Here is a 25371-nt window from a genome sequence, read left to right as displayed (position 1 = left end):
AAGTTAGATGGAAGAAGTATAGATAAAGAATTGGGAATAAGTCAGGTGGTGAGGTAAGATTGGTACTGAGGTGTTGCTACAGGTGGCTTGTCTAGTTGCAATTTTAAGCAATGGGGTGGAGTCTGTGAGTTATCTGTACCAGCACTGACTTTACCCACTTCTTCCTAGGAAACAAGTATTGATTTTTCACTAACCTTTCTTGTAGCTGTTCTAGTCAACAAATCATAGTTAGTTGGATAGTGTGACTTTGGGTCCTTTGGCATCAAGAACGTTTTGAATTTGTTGGAGGTTTGAGAACATTTGGACCAAAGAAGATATGTGAAGGTTTTATTTTAAAACTTACTATGAAGATTTGGAATGAATTATGCTTCTTAGTGTTAGACTACTGCTAGAACTGTGCAATTGATTTGCTTAGTGCTTGGAATACTTCTAGTACCACATGTTCCTGTTCATGAGAGAGCAGGGTAAATCCTTGTGGTAATGCTATAAAAATGGAATGCCCTGAAGAAAGAATATTCAACATAAAAAGTTAATATCTTGTGTAGTAGAAATTTGTGCTGAAGTTGATGAGTTAAAGTAGTTAATACTGGGTGTAAAAGAAAAATACAGTTCTCTTGATTCGAAGCAGCAAATTAAATTCATTTTTAAGGTATAGATTGACTAAAAAAATAATATCAAATTAGAGTTTAGGGACTTTTAATAGGTGATTTTTTTTCCTAATTAAGTACTCTGATTAAAATTTCACTTTGGAGTAGGAGAATGTCACCATCTGGTATGCGAACTTTGTAAGAATATTGAATATTAAATAATAAAGTCCAGGTTTTTCCTCTTATTTAATGGGCTTCATTTGTCAGATGCACTTATTGACATAGATACTAGCCATTTATCCTACTGCAAAGTTGAGTTATCTACTGCTGCTTTGGGTGAGCTTCACTAATTCACTAATTGTCTAAAGATAATAACTGTTCATAATTTTTCAATAACTTTAATATTAACTAATAAGAGTATGGCTAAGAAATTTTAACCAAAGAAATTCTTTTAAAAACCATCCTTTTGTAAACATATTTCAGATTTTTAGAATTAGGTTCTTAAGTTCACTTGTTTAAAATTTCATTCCCAAGTCTCTCATGAATCTACTGGACAGGAGAGTAATTTTTCCAAAATTTTGCCTTGAGGCTAGTGGAGGGGACGGGACAAAAACAAGCATGTAGTCTTTGGAGTCAGAATTGAAATTGAATCCTGATCTTTCCTCTAGAAACTACCTCAGTGATTCTGGGCAAGTTACTAATAAACCTTTCTGAGACTGAGTTTCTTCATTCAAAAAGTGAATATAACCATATATACTTCATTATAACTAACATTTACTTAAGAGCTCATACTGTTTTGGCTACTTGCTAAGCATTTATCTTCGAGTTTCTTTAATTTGTCTGATGATCTCTACTATCAGGCATTTGCTAGTTTTTAACTTGAGATCCCTGGTACTTTATACTTACTTAATACATGTTATTTTCCTTTCCTTGAACTCACTGGGCATGACTTCAGTTTATGTGTGTATCCTATAGCTGTGACTAACATATGTTGCAACATGTAAAAGGTGATTATTTGACTTCAAACTATATGCTAAATTAGCATACCCAATAATGCTTCCCGCATTTATGTTTGTGAGTACAGTATATTATTTATCCTCCTAAAGTACAATATATTGGTACTATGGGCTCCTTCCACTTTCCATGAGTGATCACTTATTGACATTTAAATATTTTATGTAAATTAATAAAAATTTCTTTAAAAATTATATTTCGAGTAAGTGACATGTAGGGCTTTGAATATACAGGATTTCATTGTAAAATAAAGTACTTAAAATAGTGTATCATTTGAAAGTTAGTTTGTAAGTTTGAGGAAAGATGTTATGAGTCTATATTTCTTATTTTTCTAATGTTTCATGTTTTTATATGTACAGAAGTTAGGTACAACAATTGGAACTAGTGATCTTTTGGTAAATAAAAAATAAGATAGCAGCAATCTTTAAAAAAATGTATTTTAGCATGGTAGGACCAGAAGATAGGCAAACAATACATTGCACTTATTTGGTTTTATAAAATTTTTTATTTACCTCCTTTTTTTTTTAAAACTTTACCAGTAAAAGGTAACTATTATAAAGAATGAAAATAGTGTTGGTAAAATTAACTAGTTACTACAACCAATGTATTTTGTAGTCTGTTACCAGGTCCATCTTGATGTTCTGAAGAAATAGGCAGTGAGGGAAAGCCAAGTATAAAATATTTGATAATAAAAGTATCTAATGATAACATTATTATTCTTAAAAAAGTCTTAAGATGACCTCTCCTCCACCTCCAATTTTGCCTTGGATTTTGCCACTTACCCCTAACAATTATAAATGTTATACTTACATTTCTTTATGTCAACATTTTAGATCTAAACTTAGAATACAAACTGCCTCATGGTCACCAGTGCTATATACATTGTGAATGTTTGCAGAATACTGCCTCTGAATTGACAGATGAATATAAAACTGAACAGATAAACTATTTAGGTTTTCCAGTTCATGCTTGACTATGCAGCTAAGTGAATGCAGTTATTTATACATGGCCAAATTTTCATGCCCTTCTGTATAGTCTTAAGTTGTATTTTCTTACTTTGAAAATAAAGGATAATATGTGATAATAATTTTTGAAGAAACTAAGTAGAATCATTGAATGGTTCAAGCCTACTTTTTAAATCGTAGCATTTAGTTTTTACCAAAGTTGTTCTGTTTTTGAATTTATCTTTTCATCTGTGTAGGAGCTAATTTGATGTTTATTTGGTAGTTAGTATATGGTATAATAGATGCTTTTTAGTATATTGCCACTGTGGTCTCTTTGTGAAAGTAGTTAATTATGGGCATTTTAAAAGAGTTTCCTAATGACTGTTCATTTTTCTTTTCTTTCTTTCTTTCTTTCTTTTTTTTTTTTTTTTTTGTGATATTGGGAATGGAACCCAGGGGTTAATTACAACTGAGCTACATTCCCAGCTGCTTAATTTTTTATTTTGATACAAGTCCCCCTTTTTTTTTTTTTTTTTTTTTTTTTTTTTTTTTTAAGCTGCTGAGTCTGGCCTTGAGCTTGAGATCCTCCTGCTTCAGCCTCCCAAGTTGCTCAGGTCACAGGCATGTGCCACCATGTATGGCCTGATGACATTTTAATGTTGATTTTTTTTCATTCTCCCCAGATGAGCCTAATTAGTCAAGGATGATTTTTTGAGAATGTAAATATGTGAAATACACTATTATTTATGAAATAGTTACTGATATTGATGAAGGAAGTTTATTTATGTGGTTCTTTGCCATTTCCCATCTTGCCTTATTGAATCTAAATTTTACTGATCTTTTTTTTTATGCATTCTTTATATTTTTTCCAGGGACTTGTCAAGTAGCTTGCTATTATATTCTCTGGAAAGAAAAAAATAATTTAAAAAACTAGATATTTGTTAAATATACTTCAGTAAAGTTGGGGGATAAACAAAAACAAGAGTTTCAGTCCCAGGTAAAACAGAATTAGCATACTCTTCCTTTCCAGGGTACTGACTACAAACCTCTATTGAATGCCTGGAGCAACTACTTGAGGATTCTGAGCAGTACATACAGGCAGTCCTTGTTTGTATGGTTTTAATGTACATGAATGTCATTATTTATAGTTAAATAACAACAGTCTTCAAACAACACAATTCAAATTTCAGTTACCATGGTATATTAACTGTAAGCAACTACTTACAGATTTATATACTTTCTCTTTAGTCCAAAACTACTGTGTACATAACAGATCACTTCTTTTGCAGTTTGTTGAGGATTGGTCACTAACAACAAAATGTGTGGTTTGTTACCTCCTCGTCTTCAAATGATAAACCCAATTTTACAAAAATAGTCAAAATAGAAAATTGGCAGCAAAGATGAATGTCCAGCAGAGAAATGAGAAATAATAATGATGGAAAGTGAAATGTGAATCATATTATGAAGGAATTCTATGTGGAGTTCTGAATAAATGGCTGATAGTGGGAATATTAATTGCCCTGTTCAGGAATCTGTAGATATGCAGCCAGAGGAATTTAGTGAAATCATTGTTTTTTGTTTTTTTGGGAACGACAGATTTTTCTAAATGTCTTCGCCAGATAAAAACATCCCATTTCTCCTTTTTTTAATTTAAAATTTATTTATTTATTCTAATTTGTTATACATGACAGCAGAATACATTTCAATCATAGTACACATATAGAGCACAATTTTTCATGTCTCTGATTGTTCACAAAGTAGTCACACCATTTGTGTTTTCATTCATGTACTTAGGGTAATGAAGTCCATCTCATCCCACAGTTTTTCCTATCCCCATTCCTCCTCCCTTCCCCGCCCTCCCCTATGACCTATCTAAAATTCCTCCATTCCTCCCATGCTCTCTCCCCCACTCCCCAATTATGGCCCAGCATCCACATATCAGAGAAAACATTTGGCCTTTGGGTTTTGGGGGTTGGCTTACTTCACTTAGCATAATATCCATACATTGTCTTATTTCACTCTCAAAATAAAGTATGTGAAAAAGTGATTATTTGATGGACTGGGAAAGATGTGGATAGAAAAAGTGAAAGTGGTTTAGCTGAGGAACACACTGCTAAGCTTTCCCTTTGGATCTTCTGAGTTAGGATGTTTTTAATGCTCTCATCTCTTATTTGGAGTCCCCATTCTTGCCCAGAAGACCTCCTGTCATAGATGAGTTTATAATGTAGTCAATCCTTTGAGTTTTATATACCATCCCCCACAATTCATTAGGATTGGCTTACATTTTGCTGCCTTTTTTTTTTTTTTTTTTGGTATTGGGGATTGAACCCAGGGTTGCTCTACCACTGAGCTTCACACCCAGCCTTTTTAAAAAAAAACATTTTTTTTTTTTGGTAGTTGTGGATGAACAAAATGCCTTTATTTGTGTATTTTTATATGATGCTAAGGATCAAACCCAGTGCCTCACACATGCTAGGCAAGTGCTCTGCCACTGAGCTACAGCCTCAGTCCTAAAAATTTGAGACTGGGACTTCATAAGTTGACCAGACTGGCCTTGAATTTGCAGTTGTCCTCACCCTCCCAAGTAGCAGGATTACAGGTGTGTACTACTGTGCCTGGGCTTACATTTTGTTTTAAATTAGTTTTTTTTTTTCCAAATAAGAGACATCATATGGGTTTCAGTGATTTCAGTTAGAATTTAAAAAATAGATATTTTTATTTTAGTTATAATTTAAAAGGTTTTAAAAAATATTTTATTAACTGATTTTTAACATAATTATAGGTTCCCTAGTATCTTCTAGTGGTGACCAATGACTCCCCATCCCGATATCATTATCAACTTACAATGGTATGCATATTTTAAATGTTTTAATTCATTGCAGTTGATATGATACTCAAATTGCCTCATTTTTGGATAGAAGGAGCTACTCAACTTCTAAATGTAAAAACATGTCTTGATGATTTGGATGACCTGCCTTATCAACAAGTATTCCGTTCAGCTTCAGTGTCCAGGTTTTACTTGTATTCATATACTGGTACATAGTAGTAACATTTCATTTGTTTTAGTGTAATATCAAAAAGAACAGAGGTAAAAGAATAGATCTGTAAATGATGTTTTTATGTCAAGATGAAGTGGCAACATACCATAGCATATTGCATGATTCCTGTTTTGCAGTATATCATACAGAGAAAAAGTGGGGGACAAAGGAACCATCACTTGTTAGGTAGAGAGGTAGTCATATAAGACTCAAAAGACTCTGTACTATTAAAGCCAGTACCAGTCTTGGGTTGAGAATTGATTTTAGTTTCAACAAAATAGCATTATTTATCATAGAAAATCAGTGTTAAATTGAGTTTTATTAGTATTACTGTTTTTATTTAATTTTAAGTTTGGTTTGACTTTGCACCTAGTTAGGAGTTATAACCCTAAAGACTTTAAAACATTTCTTATGGCTTTATATCTTATCCCTTTATTTCTTTGCTTTGTGTTTTAGTAGTTATCAGATTGGTTTCTTATGTCATAATTAGATTTTATCCAGTGTTGTGTTTTTACTACTTCAAGTGTGGATTTTAATTCTATTATATTTTTAGTTTTATCTTTTAGGTGTGGGACCTATTTTTGCCTTGAGACTTGTAGGAGTACCTTAAAACAGTCTTTATTTCACTCCTCTAATTTTTACATTTCATTTTTTTGGGCTTTATATCAGACTGTACATCTCCAATGGCTTAGTATACATTTTTTTTTCATATTTTTAGAATTAGTTTGTCAATTAGTTTTCCTAAATTTTTATCCTGTTTCTGAAAAAATAATTTTCCAAGACTAGAACTAGATTTTGGTATGTTTCATTTCTCTTGTTCTATAATATTTTTCTGTACATTCTGTAGTGTTTTTTTTTTTTAAATAGCAGGGCATGTGTGTGTAAATAAATTTATTTTATACATCAACTTTTAGTTATAGTTCAGGATTTATTAGCAAATAAGCCCACATAAAAAAGGATGCTGGCAAGTTCTACTCTTGGCATTGGTAGATAAGATTGTATTGGATTAATTTTCTTGGTAAGAACAACCGGAAAGAATTAAAAAAAAAAAAAGGTAAAAAGAAAATATTGTGAATCCATCAGAGAACTGCCAAGGAAATGAGCAATTTGGCAGTCAGGATCTGGTAAGAAAAGAAATTCCAGAAGAATAAATCCTGTGTTTGGGACTCTTCTCCTTTAAGGTGATGGATAATTCTAGAAGAGGTGGCTTAGAAGCAGAGAACCTAGGCTTTGTAGTTCTGATGGGTTCATGATATTATTTTATTCTTACTCACCGCCTATTTTTGTAGTTATACTCAGCAGGAAAATTGCTCCAAAATAATCTTATCCACCAATGCCACTGTTAATCTATTCAAGAGGTCAGAAGACCTGAACTAGTGAACTAGTTAACTAGTGAAAGCCCTCTCGCTTTCACCTGAGATCCCAAAGGCTGATTACTTAGGGGAAATTCAAATTGGAAATAAGTAATAAACTAAAAATAGACCAGCTCTCAAGGGGACAGAAGCCCATTTTGAATAAACTCAGTTTCTTGTCTGGATTAAGGTGATTTGGCATTAGGAGTGACTCTAGCCTGACTTCTTTGCTTCAGAATCAAGCAAAATCAAGTCCCTTTTAAAAGATGTCATTCTTAAAAGATTTAAATTATCTTTACAGTTTTATATAGGTTTTCTACCATGACAAAATGTGACTGAAAACCATAGGAAATAACAAATAGAAAAGTAATGGGACTGTAAAGTAACTATGATTAATATGTTCAAGAAATTAAAAGACAAGATAGAGAATTTTGGCAAAGAATTGAAAGCTAAATGAAAATTCCTAAAACAAAAAATAAGATGAGTAAATAGTCTACCAACCTTCAATGGCTGGATTAAATAGCAGCTTTTATACATTGGAAAGAGGGTTAACAAATTGAAAGGTAGGGCAGCATAAGATATCTGAAAAGAAGAATGGAAGAATGAATGGATGAAAACTGCAGAAGACAGTAGAAGACATGAGATTTGATAAAAATGTTTCACTTAAAATATAATGAGATTCCCAGGAGAGGAGAGAATGTGGCAAAACAGTGTATGAAGAGACAGCAGCTGAGAATGTACAGCATGTGAAAGACATCAAGCTATAGATTCTGTGATCTCTGTGGGCCCCAAATGGGATAAATACAAATGAAAGTGACATATCATAGTAAAACCATTGACAGAGTTAAGGGGAAAAATCTTAAAAACAGCCCGACATGAAAGTCAGTTTACTTGGAAAAAGAAACAGTAGTAAGAAACGACAGGTTATTTTGCTTTCAGAAGTATACTGAAATAATGTGATTGATAAAGATAAGCACAGAAAAAGTTAAGAGAACTGAGTTTATATTCTTGTTCTGTCACTAATTTGAGTGATCTAAAGTCACTTTACATTTCTAGCCCTTATGTTAGGAATGGATTTAAAATTTTCAGCTTTAATTTAGTTTTGTTTTATTCGGAACATTTTTTTCATAGATACTGATGTACTACTTGTGTTTACTTATGGAAGCTCTCTGGTTTACTTATATGTTGTCTTACTTATGTGTGCGTTACTTGCAAAGTAGACCTGATTGTCCCACTTGATTCTTCTCATCTGTGTGTTTCTATGGATTGGTAGGTGGGTCCTATGGCTGAGGAACATTAAGACAGGATGGTTTTGTATGCATCACAACTTAGAGAAGCAGAGGACAGAGGAATGTGAAACATAGCCTTTCATTTTAAATTTTTTTCCTCAGCAATGAGAGGGATGAGAGAGAGATTCCTGAAATTCTAACTCCACCTCTTTTAATCTAGATTGTCTTAATCTTGATTTTCCAGAAGAGTTAAATCCAAACAGCTAAAATGAAAAGGATTTACTTCATTTGTGACTCAGTTTCATCTGTCCTCTCCATTCAACTACGGCTACATTTTTTTCCTGCATATTTTCCTAAGTTGGCCAACTTATTCTCTCCATAAATGGTGTTGTACCTTTTAACCCTGGCCAAATTTAGGAACTGTTGTCTTCTTAATCATTTGTTTTGTTATGGAATTCTGTTTAAGGAGTTATAGATGATTTGTTTTGTGGATCCATATATCAGTTTGAAGTTTATATTATTTTTTATCAATCCTCAGATAAGATTGTGACCTCAAAAGTTTTCCAGCAATTCTGGGTTTGTAGATTTTTTCTCGTCTTTACACTTTATTTCCATTTCTTTGGGTGTTAGTCAGATCTTCTTTTTGGATCTGTAGTTTTATACAACTCGGATCGTTATTATCAATGTTTAGCATGCATTTATTTACTGTAGCTCTTTAGGTCTGAAAAGGTGTTTTATTGTGTTTACTGCTGGCTGATTCCCTAATGAGATGAAGAGAACATTTGGACCACAGTGGTCTCTAGTGTGTGCTAATAGTCCTGTGTCTCCCCTATGGTGTTCTGGAATTTGCAGAATTTGAATGCATAGAAGTGGTGCTCTGATGTAGTTGGGCAATGTACATTGTTTCAATAGCAGTATCATTGTGACAACTGTTGAGTTTCTGCTTTGTTATAAATCTGGATTCTGAAAGGATGTTTAGAAGGAAGAAAGGCTTCTTCTTTTTCAGATGTGTTGGCCTTTTATGTTTTTCTTATGGGTATACAGCAATTAGACACTTCAATCTGGTTGGTAAGCCCTGATAGTACACATCTCAGCCACATTCTGGCAATAGAAAGATGGAATAGGTGGTGACAGATACTATTTAAAACCAGTTGTCTGCATTGGTTCTTAAAATATTATATTCACAGTTTTTATATTTCCTAATATAACTTAGTTCAAAATTTCTCTGGTACTGATTTTCTTTGTGAAACCAGATATTTCAGAAATGGCTTTTAAAATCTGTAGTTGTTTGTATTTGGAAAATGTTTAAAAAGACTAACTCTTCATTATATTCTTTAGTTAAAAGAAAACTTGGAACAGTCAGTAGGCCAGCTACGAAGTCAACGTTTGTTGAGAAACTCAGGAGGGAGAAGTGTTTCTGTTACAAGTCTGAGTGCAAGTGACCTTGATGGTGGTACTGTGACAGGTAAACTTGTAAAATGTTCTGAAAACCCTTTTTTACATAAAAAATATTTCTGAAGTACATGTTGAAGACATTTAGTCTTTGGAGAAATATAGTACATATACAGTGTCATGCTGATGAGGTGTGAGAACATGTAGTCCTCAAGAATTTTATACTGCCTATTTAGGAATTTATTAAAGGATCTTTGTTATTTTATTAGTTTTGTTTTTCTCAGGTTGTAGACTACCTGGAACTTTACCTGCCAAAGCTGGTATTTAATTATCCACCACCAAAGAATCAAAACAAACACACAAATAAGATTTACTATGTGGCATGCTCTCTGGGTTAATAATCTTGTCCTAGCATAATAATTTTTCAAACATCTGACTGGGAACCTATAATATGATACCTGTTGGGAGCAGGTGAATTTTAGCCTTGATGTGCAACCAGTCGACAATTCTTAGGTTGAAAGTTATAAAACACTTAGTTTCCTTGTAAGTAATCTTACCTTTGCTTTTCCATAGCACCAAGATTCATATTGTTGTGAAGGGAGGTGGTTAGATGGATTGAACATCAGTGCCTTGCATTGTTTGTATTGCTGATGATCACCAGAGTAATGATTAAAATGATTAAAAATATTATTTTTTCTACTTGGTTTTCATTGATTTTTATGCACTATTCAGATGATTTTTAAAATACTGTTTTATTAGGATTAAATTATACTTTTGGGAGTCATGAAAGCTTTCTATTTAGAAACTATTTTTATATAAGAAAAAACTAATGTTGCTTCTTTGGGAAGTATAAACAACTTGGAACTTTTAGCATGTTCTGTTACCAGGTTGGTTCTCTTGTTCATTTTGTCTGCTTTAAGAGATAGATTAGTGGAACTTTATGGGTACAGCATGGCACTTGGGAGTAGCATGGGTTAAGGTCATATGTATATATCCGCATCTGATTTTACACGTCTGATGTAAAATTTTATATTGTTTCTTCTCACTCAGTGTTTTAATACCCTTCCTTTTCTTTCATATGCAAAGAGAGCCACCGATTTCCACCTACCTCGCCTCTCAAGGACTATGATTCACAGGGTAATAAGCGAATTAGGCCCAGACCTGGTGTCCGGTTTGTTCGGGATACTGATGACATGGTTCAGGTACTTTGTGCCATTGTGCAATTTGTGTGTGGCATTTCCTTACATTTTTATATAAGTGACTAACATTTGAACTTTATGGCTGAATTTTAAGAGTTTGCTTATCAGCAACTTTGTACTTTTTTCTTTTAAACTATATAAATTGGGCTTTATTTTCAGTACATGAATCATCACACATTTATTTTGAATTTTGTTATGGAAGATTATATTTTATAGATGATTTAAAAGTGAGTTTAGTTGGACATGTTTTTTTTCCTTTCCTCTACAAGTGACTCACTCTTTTGAAAGCCCTACTAAGTCAGTTACTTTCTGTTTTGCTAAGTTTGAACAAATATGAGCAAGTTAGTCCTTGTGTGATTGATCTATTGATTTTTTTTTCACCATTGGTGTTTTTCTTATTGTTAAATCATTAATGGAGCTACTTTCTATTAAGTAAGACATTTAGTACTTGATATATTCATTGAAGTATTAGTTTTATGAATATATTCTTTTGTTGCTTCTCTAAAGTTCTCCGAAGAGCTGTAATTATTTCTTTTGTTGTCTTGTGTATAGAAAATAGTTAAGGAAAGTTTCTGGTTTTGACATCTTTGTATTGATGGTTTTAGGATTAGGTGCTTGATGTTTGTCTTAGGATACTCATCTGTACCTGTTGTTGGCTACAGTGTAAGATAAAGGTAAAATATAACCAGATGAATTAGAAAGCACCTTTAAGAAAATATTTCCTTTAGCATATTCTTTTTCTTTTTCTTTTTTTTTCTTAGTACTGAGGATTGAACCCAGGGAGGCTCAACCACTGAGCCACATTCCCAGCCCTTTTTATATTTTATTTAGAGACAGGGTTTTGCTGAGATGATTAGTGCCTTGCTAAGTGGCTGAGGCTGGCTTTGAGTTTTTACTCCTCCTGCCTCAGCCTTCAAGCCACTGGTTTTACAGGCATGTGCCACTGAGCTGGGTGCATATTCTTTTTTGATAGGTGCAGTTTGCTGGCATGCACTACATAATCAAATCCAGAGCACAGAACAACATCTTAACATTACTCATTTACTGTATTACTTCTCTCATTTGTGACAGTGATAAGTAAAAAGTCTTTTCACAGAGTTTATAATCTGTATGGGGAAGTTAGATGTTAATTGAACAAGTATATTAATAGACCCATAAATATGAAGTGAGATGCATGCTGTAATGGAAAGGACAGAGGGCATTGGGAGTGTGTAGTAGATGGATCTACCTTAATCGACGAAGGCTTTCTGAAGCAAGGTTGGTTGAGCCAAGATCTGAGAATAGATGGAGTCATTCTAGGTAGTTCCATTCAAAGTGAGTTTTCTTAAGAAAGATCCTTAACTCCACTTAACTGTGTATGTTTTTAATGCCCCAATAAAGTTTGTAGTTTATTTACACATCTGTTTCCCATGTTAGATTCAAGCCACTCATTTTCCAGCTGGTAGGTGGCATTGGTTTATTGCTTAATGTCCATTTATTTAAATGAATCGATTTGTTGTTTCTGTAAGTCTGTATAGCTTAAAAATCATTTATTATAAATTATAGTATACACATACATATATATCTGTAGATAGCATATTTATTTGTAGATAAAGGTACAACGATGAGACTGTATACCAGTAAGAAACAAGCCTCAAACCTCTGTTATGCTCCTTTTTTTCTCTGAGTACTATCATATGTTTTCCTTTTTGAAGAAAATCATTTTTACTACAACTTATTAGTGTTGCTTACCTTTAAGCCATGTATAAATTGAATATTACTGTATGCTTTTTTTTAAATATTTACTTTTTAGTTGTAGTTGGATACAATACCTTTATTTTATTTATTTTTATGTGGTGTTGAGGATCGAACCCAGGGCCTCGCATGTACTAGGCAGTGTTCTACCACTAAGCCACAATTCCAGCCCCCTGTATGCTTCTTTTACAATTTTTTTCATTTGATATTATATTTTTGATGTTCAGCCTTACTAAAGTGTGGTTAGCTTTGATTATTTCATTTTCACTGATGCAGGATACTCCACTGGCGTACTTTAGTTTATCTCTATTCTACTCTTTTTTTTTGGGTACCAGGGATTGAACAACTCAGGGGCACTCAACCACTGAGCCACATCTCCAGCATCTTTTATATTTTACTTAGACACAGGGTCTCACTAAGTTGCTTAGGGCCTCGCAAAGTTATTGAGGCTGGCTTTGAACTTGCAATTCTCCTATCTCAGCCTCCTGAGCGTCTGGGATTACAAGCATGTGCCACCACGCCTGGCTGTATTCTACTCTTGATAGACTTTCTGTCTATGTTTAGTGTTTTCATTTTGAATAATGCTCCATACTTCTTGCACATGGGCAAGAATTTATTTGCTTCAGGGTTTGGCAAACTAGGGTACGGCAAACTAGGGTACATGGGCTGATAAAATGAGGCTTTACTGTAATATAGCCATGCTCATTTGTTTATGGCTAGTTTTATATTATAGTAGCAGAGTTGAATAATTGTGACAGAGACAGAGTTTGCTGACCTCTTCTCTAGGGTTTACATAAGTAGTGAATTGATATACGATAAAGGATGTGATGGGTAATGACTTGTATAGCTTTTTAAATGCTTTTCTTTGAAAAAATCTTGTATTTAGAATAGGCATCTATTCTGTATTAATAACATTTAGAATTTGGTCATTGTTGTAAAGAACAAAGTTTTAATCTTACTTTTTGTGAATCTTCATGGAAGAATTTGACAGTATCCTGAATGGGTTCCATATTTTTCCTTTGCTAGATTCATGCTTTTCATCAGTCCCTCCGAGACCTCAGCAGTGAACAAGTTCGCCTTGGGGAGGATTTCAACAGGGAGCTTTCCAGAAGAAGCCGGTAAAAGAATGTGGTTTTCATGGGAGGCATGAATTACTAGGAGAACAAATTAATTTCTGTAATTGACATGTTTACATAGATTTAAGAAATGGTGCTGTTTTTATCTGAGTATTTTATAATTTATTAATAGACTAGTTCAAAGCCCTTGGAATTTAGAATATATCTTGACTCAGACAAGTTAATTTCATATTTCTGAAAACACTTTAACTTAATTCAGTAGAATGCTGACATTATGAAAAGATACATTGTGAGGTATTAGTAAAGAGGTTGATTTGGAAATGCATTGATACCAGAGAGACAGAAAGACACACACACACACACACACACACACACACGCACGCACATACACACACAAGTATGCACATACACATACACGGGTCAGAACTGACTGGCTGGCTGACTCTGCATTGCAGGAAAAAAAGCATCATGTGGAAACTTGTCAAGGAATATGTGCCATTGTGGAATCTAATATCTCAGGTTTTAGTAAAAAATCTTTGGAAGCCGTGGTTAACATCAGCCTAGCCTTTGCTTTTTTGTCAGTTCTGTAGAGTTCCCAAGAACTGTTACTTAATTTTTTTTTTTTAAAGAGAGAGACAGAGAGAGAGAGAGAGAGAGAGAGAGAGAGAGAGAGAGAGAGAGAGAGAGAGAGACCTGTTACTTAATTTAAAACTTTCTTACTGTCTTTTCATTTTCCTTGTGGTACTAGGGATTGAGTACAGGGTACCATTGAACAACATGTCAATCCCCAGTCTTTTTTTTGAGCTAGGGTCTCATTAAATTGTCAAGGCTAGTTTCAAACCGTGGATCCTCCTGTCTCAGCCTTGAAAGTAGCTGAGATTATAGGAGTGTGCCACACACCTGACTTATTTTTTTCTTTGTAATAACTGTGGCAGGTGGTTTTATTTTAGAGGCCATATTTTCCTAAGAAACAAAACTTTATTAAGAGTCGTAGTCTGTGTACCCCAAAGGTTAAGGAGTGACAAAGCTGAACTGAAATCTGTTTACCATGTGTACTTGCTAATTCTACTTCCTAAATCATATCCCATGCCAGTTCTGTATTGCTGCAACATAGAGTCCAAAATATAAATTTATCAAGTATAGTCTGCATTACTTCCCTGCTTTTAGATGAGGAAGCCAGAAAATTTAGTGATAAAAACTAGATTCTGCTATTGCTAGTATTATTAGCCAATATTATTGAGCAATTATTTCAGGATAGACAGATTTAAATTTAATTCTTGCAATACCTCTAGGAGGTAGCCATTTATTATTTTCTCCATTTTATGAATGAAAAAATAGAAGCACAGAGAAATGAAATAACTGTTTGCTTAAGATGGAACATGAGGTAAAAATAAACACATTTTCAGAGATTTGTAACTTAGAAAAATTTCCCCAGCCCTGCCACTAACAAAACCAAGTCAAAAATAACAACTTAGAAAATTTGCTTTTTTTACAGTAACTTCTTTAAGATCTGAGGAAATTATCTAAGGTCATATAAATAAAATAAGATTTTAACTAAGATAGAGGAAGATTATATATATATATATATATATATATATATATATATATATATATATATATATATATTATATATATATGAGATAAGAAAAATTAAAACTAGCCTAGGAAATAAGTGGAAGCAACCTGAGAATAGCAGTCATTGAGCAGGCCCACAAAGCATTCACTTCAAATTAGAGTGGAAAAGTAAGTGTCCTTTGAGAACAATGTATTCTAGAAGAATGAAGTAGATTTTTTTCATAGAAGGATGATTCAATAAGAAATGGGAGGAAAATATCAATGAATGATAAATAATGCCAAAAGAAACTCTAGGGAAAAAAAACATAGTACAAGAAATTTATGATCCAAGTGTGAAGCTGACCAAAATGTAAGCATGATAGGATATGAGCAAAATATCATCAATTTGGAATAATGCATAAAGTATGTAAAATCACACAGGTATCCAGTATCACTAAAGAATAGTAATTAATTTATTCTGTTTGAGAAGAGTGGGAGAGGTGTATACAGACTATGACTCTTATTCTGTGTTTGAAGTGAGCTAAATACTTCAAAACAAAGAGTCAAAGTGAAAATGTTTGGAGTTGAAAGTGATGAAGATAACAAGCATTAAGAACGGAAGAGGTTTTGCATGGTTGCTAGTAGGGAGTGGGTGCAGAGTTATGGAAGTGGTCTTTCCATGCTGTTTTGTTTATAATCAATGATTTTCATTTGACAATGTAATTTGATTGTAAGTTGCTAGAGACAGGGTTTGAGATTAAGAGCTTTGTCATTCCCTTCTTCCTCTTTCCTTCCTTCCTTTTCTCTTAATTACAAATAAGAGCTATTACAGCAAATTTGTTTATTTGTTTGTTTTTTAAAAAACATTGCTTTTATTTTCTGTCTATGGATGTTTTTTCCTTTTTTTTTTTTTTTTTTTTTGTGATGCTGGGAATTGAACCTATGGCCTTGTGCATGCAAGGCAAGCACTCTTCCAACTGAGCTACATCTCCAGCCCCATGTTTGTTTATTGAAAGTGATATTCTAGTGTACAAGTAGTTCTCAAAGCTGGGTACACATGTGCACAATATCCGTTTTACTTAGGAATTTGCCTACTTCTTGGGCCCCAGCCAGATTTACTGGTTCTGAAATTTTAGGAGTGGAGTCCAATAGTCTGTGTTTTAACAAGCACTCTGGCATTTTATACACTTACTAATGTTTGAGAACCACTACAGTAGAATATTATGTAACAACTATAATTATATTGTAAATTTCCCTAATTCTGTATATTTTCTCAGATATCCAACTTAAATTTTTTTTCATTTTTTGCTTAGGTCTGATGCCGAAACAAAAAGGGTTTTGGAACAATTGACTGAAAAACTTAATGAAACCCAGAAGCAAGAAGTGGTGAGGACTCTATTTATAAAAAAAATTTATTTCACATGTATTTGAAAAGAGGTGGCCAGGCTCGTCATAATCATAATGAGGCTTAGCAGAGCTTAAACTTTAGTGTGTTATATGCCATTTTATCTAAAACTATGCTTTTGTGCCTTTTATAAAATGGTCATGAATTTTAAGAATTTAAGGCTAATGTATCTTAGAGTAGTATTTTAGAGAATTAATTTTTAATTTTTTAATATTCAGTTTTATGAATATTTGAAAGAGATTTTAAATGTTATTGGATCAGTGATTTTTTTCATAGCTTTTATTAAGTGATATTTCTGTAACAGTCTCTGGAGCATTCTCCATTAATTATTTTCAAATGGGTAAATGTATAATACTTGCTATGAAGACCTCTTTGCTGTTTTGTTTGAAAATGCCTTAATTCCCAAGTGTTATTGCAAACAGAGATTGTTGACATTATTCACTGATTTATTTGTATCCAGTCATTATTATTGGTAGAATTAAAGTAAAAATAAAATATGTATAGTGTTCACTTTTTCCATGTCATTGATATATTTTTTTTTTCTTGAGAAGAGTATCAATAGAAATTGCCACTAAACTGTTAACAAATTTGTCAACTTCAGGAGCAATGTGTATCATTCATTTTCCAGAATGCTTTTTGTTATCTCAAAGTAAAGAAAATTAGAATTTTTTTCTCTTTACTTTTTTTTTAATTAAAATTGTAAGTTTTCTAGTCAAAGCAGATTATTTTTCTCCTGTTAATTGTGTTTACAGTTTCTTACATATATTGGTTGAGTTCATTTTAGAGTCTGGTCTGAATGTGTTGGCTTCATGTGCTAAGAGATATGCTCTATTTTCAAAGAGATCAATTCATTTACTGTGCTTGCTGTGAAATTTGCCCATTTCAAAAATATGAAACAATGCTCATCTACATAAGATCACCTTTCTTCTGTATTTTTTTTAATATTTATTTTTTTAGTTGTAGTTGGACACAATACCTTTGAGGATCAAACCCAGGGCCCCGTGCATGCTAGGCGAGCGCTCTACCGCTGAGCCACAATCCCAGCCCCCTTCTGTATTTTTGGTACTAATTTCTCTGTGAATAGTTGCAGGGAGATGAAGATATAGTGCCTATCTTTCTGTTGAAATAGACATAATCTTCGTAGTTAGTGTGTGAGCATGTGGCACCTGGTGTGTGATTGTGGCATACCTCTTTTTTTTTCCCCCCAGATATGTCAAGAGCACCTTTAGTTTAAATTGTACCCATTTAAAATACCTAAAACATCACATACTTAAAAAGGTCATCTCTGGCATCAACATATTGGTGATTTTCTTAGTTCATTGTAGTGGTTCACAAAGTAAGAAAAGTCTATGGCATTGTTTAATTAACATACCATCTAAATAGAAACTAAATGTACACATTTAAGAATATAGTTATGAAGTCCTCTTTATCTTACTAAATGACAGTGTGGCTCTTTTCACAAATTCTAGTGTGGAACCTGTCACATGATGGCAAAACTGCTGAAGCTTTGTCATCTTTTTAGTTTTTAAAAATTGGAGGCACATGTACATAGGAAAATACAGACAACTGTATAGCTCAATGAATTATAACAAGGTAAATACTCACATGTAACCACCTCATTTAGAAATAGAATATTAGCTAGGAAGCCTCCTCATTGCTCTCTTCAATCACTAACTCTCCCTTTTATAGGTAGCCTCTATTTGAACTTTTAACCCTATAAATTTTGGGGGGTTTTGGTAAATGGAATCTTATTGTCCATTTGTGTGTGTGTGTGTGTGTGTGTGACTTTTTAAAAAATATTTATTATGATGGTGCTGTTTATGGCTGCTGTTTTGGGTTCTTCAGGTTCTTAAAATTTATTTTTTGGCTTGTTAGTATTTTTTTGCATGAATATATTGCAATACATTTTACAATCTATGGTAAATATTTAAATTACTTTGAATTTTGGTCATAATACTGTTTTGACTAATCTTATTCAGTATTTTATTGCACTTTACATCCATTTCTGTTGGAGTGCATGGAAGATGCGTTCAAATTCAGTAGTAGATGGTATCTAGATAGATTTAAAGTGCTTGCACTAATTTATACTACCACTACCAGCATAAGAAAATTCATGTTATTCTTCATCCTTTCTTTTTTCTTTTTTGTATTTTATTTAGAGATAGGGTCTCACGGAATTGCTTAGTGCCTTGCTGTTGTGTATTGTGTATATTTAAGATATAGATATATACACACACACACACAGACACATACATACATGTATATGATATATGTATATAGATATATGTATATTTAAGATATATAACATTATATTATTGGATGTTTGTTGGCTTTGCACTTGGGATCCCCCTGCTTCAGCCTCCTGAGCTGCTGGGATTATAGACAGGTGTGCACCACCGCACCTGACATTCTTCAACCTTTCTACACATGCCATTACCAGTTGTTCAGTAGCCATTATGACAGGTGTTGATGTTATCATACTTATTTTGGTTTACCTTTGTATTTTCATGATTACTAATGATAATGAACATCTTGTCATGTTTTTGGTTATTGCATATTTTCTGTTTTGAAATGCCAGTTCGAATATTTTGTTCACTTTTTTTATTGAATTGCTTGTTTTTTGTGGGAGGTTCTTATATGTTTTTACAACAGCACTTGGTCAATTATGTGTATTATGATGTTGTCTTCCGCTCTTCAAGTTATTTTCTTTCATTTAAAAAACTTTCTTAATGTGGACTTCTAATGTAGTTCAATTTTCAATCTTTTCTTTTTGTGATTAGACCTCTTCTGACCTGTTTAAGAAGTTGTTTCTTAAGATCATTGACATAATCTCTCATGTAATCTTCTAGAAGCTTATTGTCTTAACATTTCACATTTAGAGCTAATGTTTATTTGGAATTGACAGTGTGAGGTAGGGGGAATAGATTTTATATGACTCTCCAGTTGACACAGTTTCATTTATGGAAAGGACCACACTTGCCCCATTACTTTACAGTCCTGTCTTTGTCATAAATCAAATGTTCATGTATGCAAGAATCTGTTTCTGGAGTCTTTGACACTGGTTTATTCCTGTGTCCCAGTGCCAATATCTCATTGTCTTGGTTACTGTTGCTTTCTGGCAAGTTGTGATATAGGTATATAAATTGTTTCTAAAGGTTAGTTTGGAGAGAACTGAAATCTTTACAATATTGAGTTTTATAATTCATGAATACAGCATATCTTTTAAATGTTTTAGAGCTGTCTTTTTTTAAACAGCTTTACTGACATATTATGGATGTATGACAAATGGTCCATTGTTAAAGTATACAATTTGATAAGTTTTGACATAAGTATGTACCTGTGAAACCATCACCATAATCAAAATGATGACATTTATCACTCCTAAAATTTCTGCCTCTTTCTGTTCATCCCTGCCCTTCTTCTACCCCAAACAACTCAAATTTCATGTAATCATTTATTTATTAAAATTGTTATTCTATAGATTTAAGATATATAACATGATATTAATAGATATATGTAGCTAATAGAATATTTCTAGAGTAAAATAAATTGATAATGTCCATCATATCTGATAGTGGCATTTTTTTGTTTTATTTTTTGTTGCAGAAATTGGTGAGTTTCATATATAAAACAATTTTATTACCTATAACCCTCATGTACATTAGACCTCTAAGTTTGCTCATCCTACATATTTACTATTTTGGATTCTCTGACCTATATCTTTCTATTTCCTGCACCCACCTCCCAACCACTGCTTTGTCCTCTTGTCTCTGTATATTTGAAAGATTTCCCCTTAGGTTCCACATGTAAGTGAGACCATACAATATTTTTCTTTCTGTATATGGCTTATTTTACATAGTATAATGTCCTGAACTCTCATCCATGTTGTGACAAACGGCAAAATCTTGTTGTTTTTAAGGGCTGAATAGTATTCCATTGCATGTATGCAGCAATTTCTTTATCCACTTGTCTATCTGTGGACCTTTAGGCTGTTACCATATTTTGGTTATTCTGAGTTTGTTTCAATATACATGTCCCAAGTGTAAATATATTTACAAAATGGGGGTTTTCATTTTCTTAGGGGTGTATACCCAGAAGAGTTATATGGTACTTGTATGGTAGTTGCATTTCTAATTTCTTTAAAACCTCTATACTGTTTTCCAGAATGGCTGGGCCAAACTTCAGTAGTGTAAAAGAGTTCCCTTTCCTCTGTACCCTCAACAACTTTAGTTTTCTTTGGTCTTTTTGATAATATCTATCCTAATGGGTGTAACATGTATCTCAGTTCTTTTGATTTTCATTGCCCTAATGATTGAGTTCAACAATTTTCTTATATTTGCTTGTCATTTTAATGTCTTCTTTGGAGAACAGTCTATTCAGGTTTTTTGTTGATTTTTAAATTAGATTATTTGTTTTCCACCATTAAGTTCAATGAGTTTCTTATATATTTTGACTATTTACCCCTTATCAGATATATGGTTTGCAGATACCGTCTGTATGTTGCCATTTCATTTTGCTGACTATTTCTCCTTTTGGTTTGATATAGTCCAATTTATTTTTGCTTTTGTAGCCTGAGCTTTTGATGTGATTAACCAGGAACCTTTTCCTTCGGAGGTTCTTAACTCTAGTTTTTTACCCCTAACAGCTCACAAATCTTTCAAAAAATTTCTGGAGCGTCTGTGTCTTAGGTGCTTTTTCTGAAATGGTTTGATGTTTCAGGGGGGACGTGTGGTCCTAAAAGATGAATTGACCTCTCTGGGTTTTTTCTTTTGCATTTTTGTCTCATATGTTCTTATTTTTAGCTCTCCAGTGCCTTAAAATATTTTTACTTAAAATATTCTTTCAGGTTGGGGTTGTGGCTCAGTGGTAGAGAGCTTGCCTTAGCATGTGTGAGGCACTGGGTTTAATTCTCAGCACCACATATAAATAAATAAAGTAAAGGTCCACTGGCAATTTAAAAAATATTAATAACAAGAATCAACAAATGGGACTTACTCAAACTAAAAAGTTTTCTCTCAACAAAAGAAACTATAAGAGAGATAAACAGGGAGCCTACATCCTGGGAACAAATCTTTACCCCACACACTTCAGATAGAGCCCTAATATCCAGAGTATACAAAGAACTCAAAAAATTAGATAATAAGATAACAAATAACCCAATCAACAAATGGGCCAAGGACCTGAACACTTATCAGAGGAGGACATACAATCAATCAACAAGTACATGAAAAAATGCTCACCATCTCTAGCAGTCAGAGAAATGCAAATCAAAACCACCCTAAGATACCATCTCACTCCAGTAAGATTGGCAGCCATTAAGAAGTCCAACAACAACAAGTGCTGGCGAGGATGCGGGGAAATGGGTACACTTGTTCATTGTTGGTGGGACTGCAAAATGGTGCAGCCAATTTGGAAAGCAGTATGGAGATTTCTTGGAAAGCTGGGAATGGAACCACCATTTGACCCAGCTATTCCCCTTCTCGGTCTATTCCCTAAAGACCTAACAAGAGCATGCTACAGGGACACTGCTATATCGATGTTCATAGCAGCACAATTCACGATAGCAAGATTGTGGAACCAACCTAGAAGCCCTTCAATAGATGAATGGATTAAAAAATGTGGCATTTATACACAATGGAGTATTACTCGGCAATAAGAAATGACAAAATCATAGAATTTGGAGGGAAATGGATGGCATTAGAGCAGATTATGCTAAGTGAAGCTAGCCAATCCTTAAAAAACAAATGTCAAATGTCTTCTTTGATATAAGGGGAGTAACCAAGGACAGGGTAGAGACGAAGAGCTGGAGAAGAAGATTAACATTAAACAGGGATGATAGGCGAGAGGGAAAGTGAGAGTTAAGGGAAATTGCATGGAATTGGAAGGTGAGCCTCAGGGTTATACACAATTACATATAAGAGGAAAGGAGGAGTAGGAGAAAAATTATATAAGTGGAAGAAACGATTTATAGTAGAGGGGATGGAGAGAGAGAAGGGGAGGGGAGGGGAGGGGAGGGGAGGGGGGACAGTGGAGAATGGGATAGACAGCAGAATACATCAGTCACTAGAAAGGCAATTTGTAAATCAATGGAAATGTAACTGATGTGACACAGCAATCTGTATACGGGGTAAAAATGGGAGTTCATAACCCACTTGAATCAATCTGTGAAATATGGTATATTAAGAACTATGTAATGTTTTGAACAACCAACAATAAAATAATTAAAAAAATATTCTTTCTAGTTATTTTTAGTAGAAAATATCACTTAAATTATCCAGTAAGTCATTTTTGGAAGTGAAACTCTTTAAATCTTTTTTTAAATATATAAATCAGATTCCATTACTTTATTTGATCCAAACTCATATATCTTCCATATTGCTGAGGTCCTTGGAGACTTTAGTGAGCTATGCTCATGTCTGGTTGAAATATAGTTTTTTTTTCTTTAACATTTTTTTTATTGGTTGTTCACAACATTACAAAGCTCTTGACATATCATATTTCATACATTAGATTGAAATGGGTTATGAACCCCCAATTTTACCCCAAATGCAGATTGCAGAATCACGTCGGTTACACATCCACAATTTTACATAATGCCCTATTAGTAATTGTTGTATTCTGCTATCTTTCCTATCCCCTACTATCCCCCCTCCCCTCCCCTCCCATCTTCTCTCTCTACCCCATCTACTGTAATTCATTTCTCTCCTTGTTTATTTTCCCATTCCCCTCACAACCTCTTATATGTAATTTTGTATAGCAATGAGGGTCTCCCTTCATTTCCATGCAATTTCCCTTTTCTCTCCCTTTCCCTCCCATCTCATGTCTCTGTTTAATGTTAATCTTTTCTTCCTGCTCTTCCTCCCTGCTCTGTTCATAGTTGCTCTCATTATATCAAAGAAGACATTTGGTATTTGTTTTTTAGGGATTGGCTAGCTTCACTAAGCATAATCTGCTCTCGTGCCATCCATTTCCCTGCAAATTCTATGATTTTGTCATTTTTTATTGCTGCATAGTACTCCATTGTGTATAGATGCCACATTTTTTATCCGTTCATCTATTGAAGGGCATCTGGGTTGGTTCCACAGTCTGACTATTGTGAATTGTGCTGCTATGAACATCGATGTGGCAGTATCCCTGTAGCATGCTCTTTTAAGGTCTTCAGGAAATAGTTGGAGAAGGGCAATAGCAGGGTCAAATGGTGGTTCCATTCTCATCTTTCCCAGGAATCTCCAAACTGCTTTCCAAATTGGCCGCACCAATTTGCAGTCCCACCAGCAATGTACAAGTGTACCCTTTTCTCCACATCCTCGCCAGCACTTGTTGTTGTTTGACTTCATAGTGGCTGCCAATCTTACTGGAGTGAGATGGTATCTTAGGGTGGTTTTGATTTGCATTTCTCTGACTGCTAGAGATGGTGAGCATTTTTTCATGTACTTGTTGATTGATTGTATATCCTCCTCTGAGAAGTGTCTGTTCAGGTCCTTGGCCCATTTGTTGATTGGGTTATTTGTTATCTTATTGTCTAATTTTTTGAGTTCTTTGTATACTCTGGATATTAGGGCTCTATCTGAAGTGTGAGGAGTAAAAATTTGTTCCCAGGATGTAGGCTCCCTATTTACCTCTCTTATTGTTTCTCTTTGCTGAGAAAAAACTTTTTAGTTTAAGTAAGTCCCATTTGTTGATTCTTGTTATTAACTCTTGGGCTATGGGTGTCCTATTAAGGAATTTGGAGCCCGACCCCACAATATGTAGATCGGAGCCAACTTTTTCTTCTATCAGACGCAGCGTCTCTGATTTGATATCAAGCTCCTTGATCCATTTTGAGTTAACTTTTGTGCATGGCAAGAGAAAGGGATTCAGTTTCATTTTGTTGCATATGGATTTCCAGTTTTCCCAACACCATTTGTTGAAGATGCTATCCTTCCTCCATTGCATGCTTTTAGCCCCTTTATCAAATATAAGATAGTTGTAACTTTGTGGATTAGTCTCTGTGTCCTCTATTCTATACCATTGGTCCACCCGCCTGTTTTGGTACCAGTACCATGCTGTTTTTGTCACTATTGCTCTGTAATATAGTTTGAAATCTGGTATCGCTATACTGCCTGATTCACACTTCCTGTTTAGAATTGCTTTTGCTATTCTGGGTCTTTTATTTTTCCATATGAATTTCATGATTGCTTTATCTATTTCTACAAGAAATGCTGTTGGGATTTTGATTGGCATTGCATTAAACCTATAGAGAACTTTTGGTAATGTCGCCATTTTGATGATGTTAGTTCTGCCTATCCATGAACAGGGTATATTTTTCCATCTTCTAAGATCTTCTTCTACTTCTCTCTTTAGGGTTCTGTAGTTTTCATTGTATAAATCTTTCACCTCTTTTGTTAGGTTGATTCCCAAGTATTTTATTTTTTTTGAGGATATTGTGAATGGAGTGTTTTTCCTCATTTCCATTTCAGAAGTTTTGTCACTGATATACAGGAATGCCTTTGATTTATGTGTGTTGATTTTATATCCTGCCACTTTGCTGAATTCATTTATTAGTTCTAGTAGTTTCTTTGTAGACCCTTTTGGGTCTTCTAGGTATAGAATCATGTCATCTGCAAATAGTGATAATTTAAGTTCTTCTTTTCCTATTTTTATGCCTTTAATTTCTTTCGTCTGTCTAATTGCTCTGGCCAGTGTTTCGAGAACTATATTGAATAGAAGTGGTGATAGAGGGCATCCCTGTCTTGTTCCAGATTTTAGAGGGAATGCCTTTAACTTTTGTCCATAGTTTTTTTTTTTTAATGTTAAGATTTGAATTTGGGATTTGATAATAATGTTAATTTACCGAGCACATATTAT

At 33.8% G+C, this 25371-nt stretch overlaps 1 protein-coding gene across 1 annotated transcript in view; it reads left to right on the top strand.

Moving 5' to 3' along the window:
* The window catches only part of CEP128 (centrosomal protein 128), a 414945-nt gene that overhangs the window by 37327 nt on the left and 352247 nt on the right, over positions 1 to 25371 (top strand). The window contains exons 6-9 of the mRNA XM_081292429.1: positions 9503 to 9629; positions 10643 to 10758; positions 13516 to 13607; positions 16433 to 16505. Of these exons, the coding sequence (XP_081148555.1) occupies positions 9503 to 9629; positions 10643 to 10758; positions 13516 to 13607; positions 16433 to 16505 (408 nt within the window). The remainder of the gene's footprint in view (positions 1 to 9502; positions 9630 to 10642; positions 10759 to 13515; positions 13608 to 16432; positions 16506 to 25371) is intronic.

Source organism: Spermophilus citellus (genome assembly GCF_964194105.1).
Source record: "Spermophilus citellus genome assembly, chromosome: 4".
Lineage (NCBI taxonomy): Eukaryota > Metazoa > Chordata > Mammalia > Rodentia > Sciuridae > Spermophilus > Spermophilus citellus.
The sequence above is the reverse complement of the archived record's forward strand: the minus strand, read 5'-3'. Positions and strand labels throughout refer to the sequence as shown.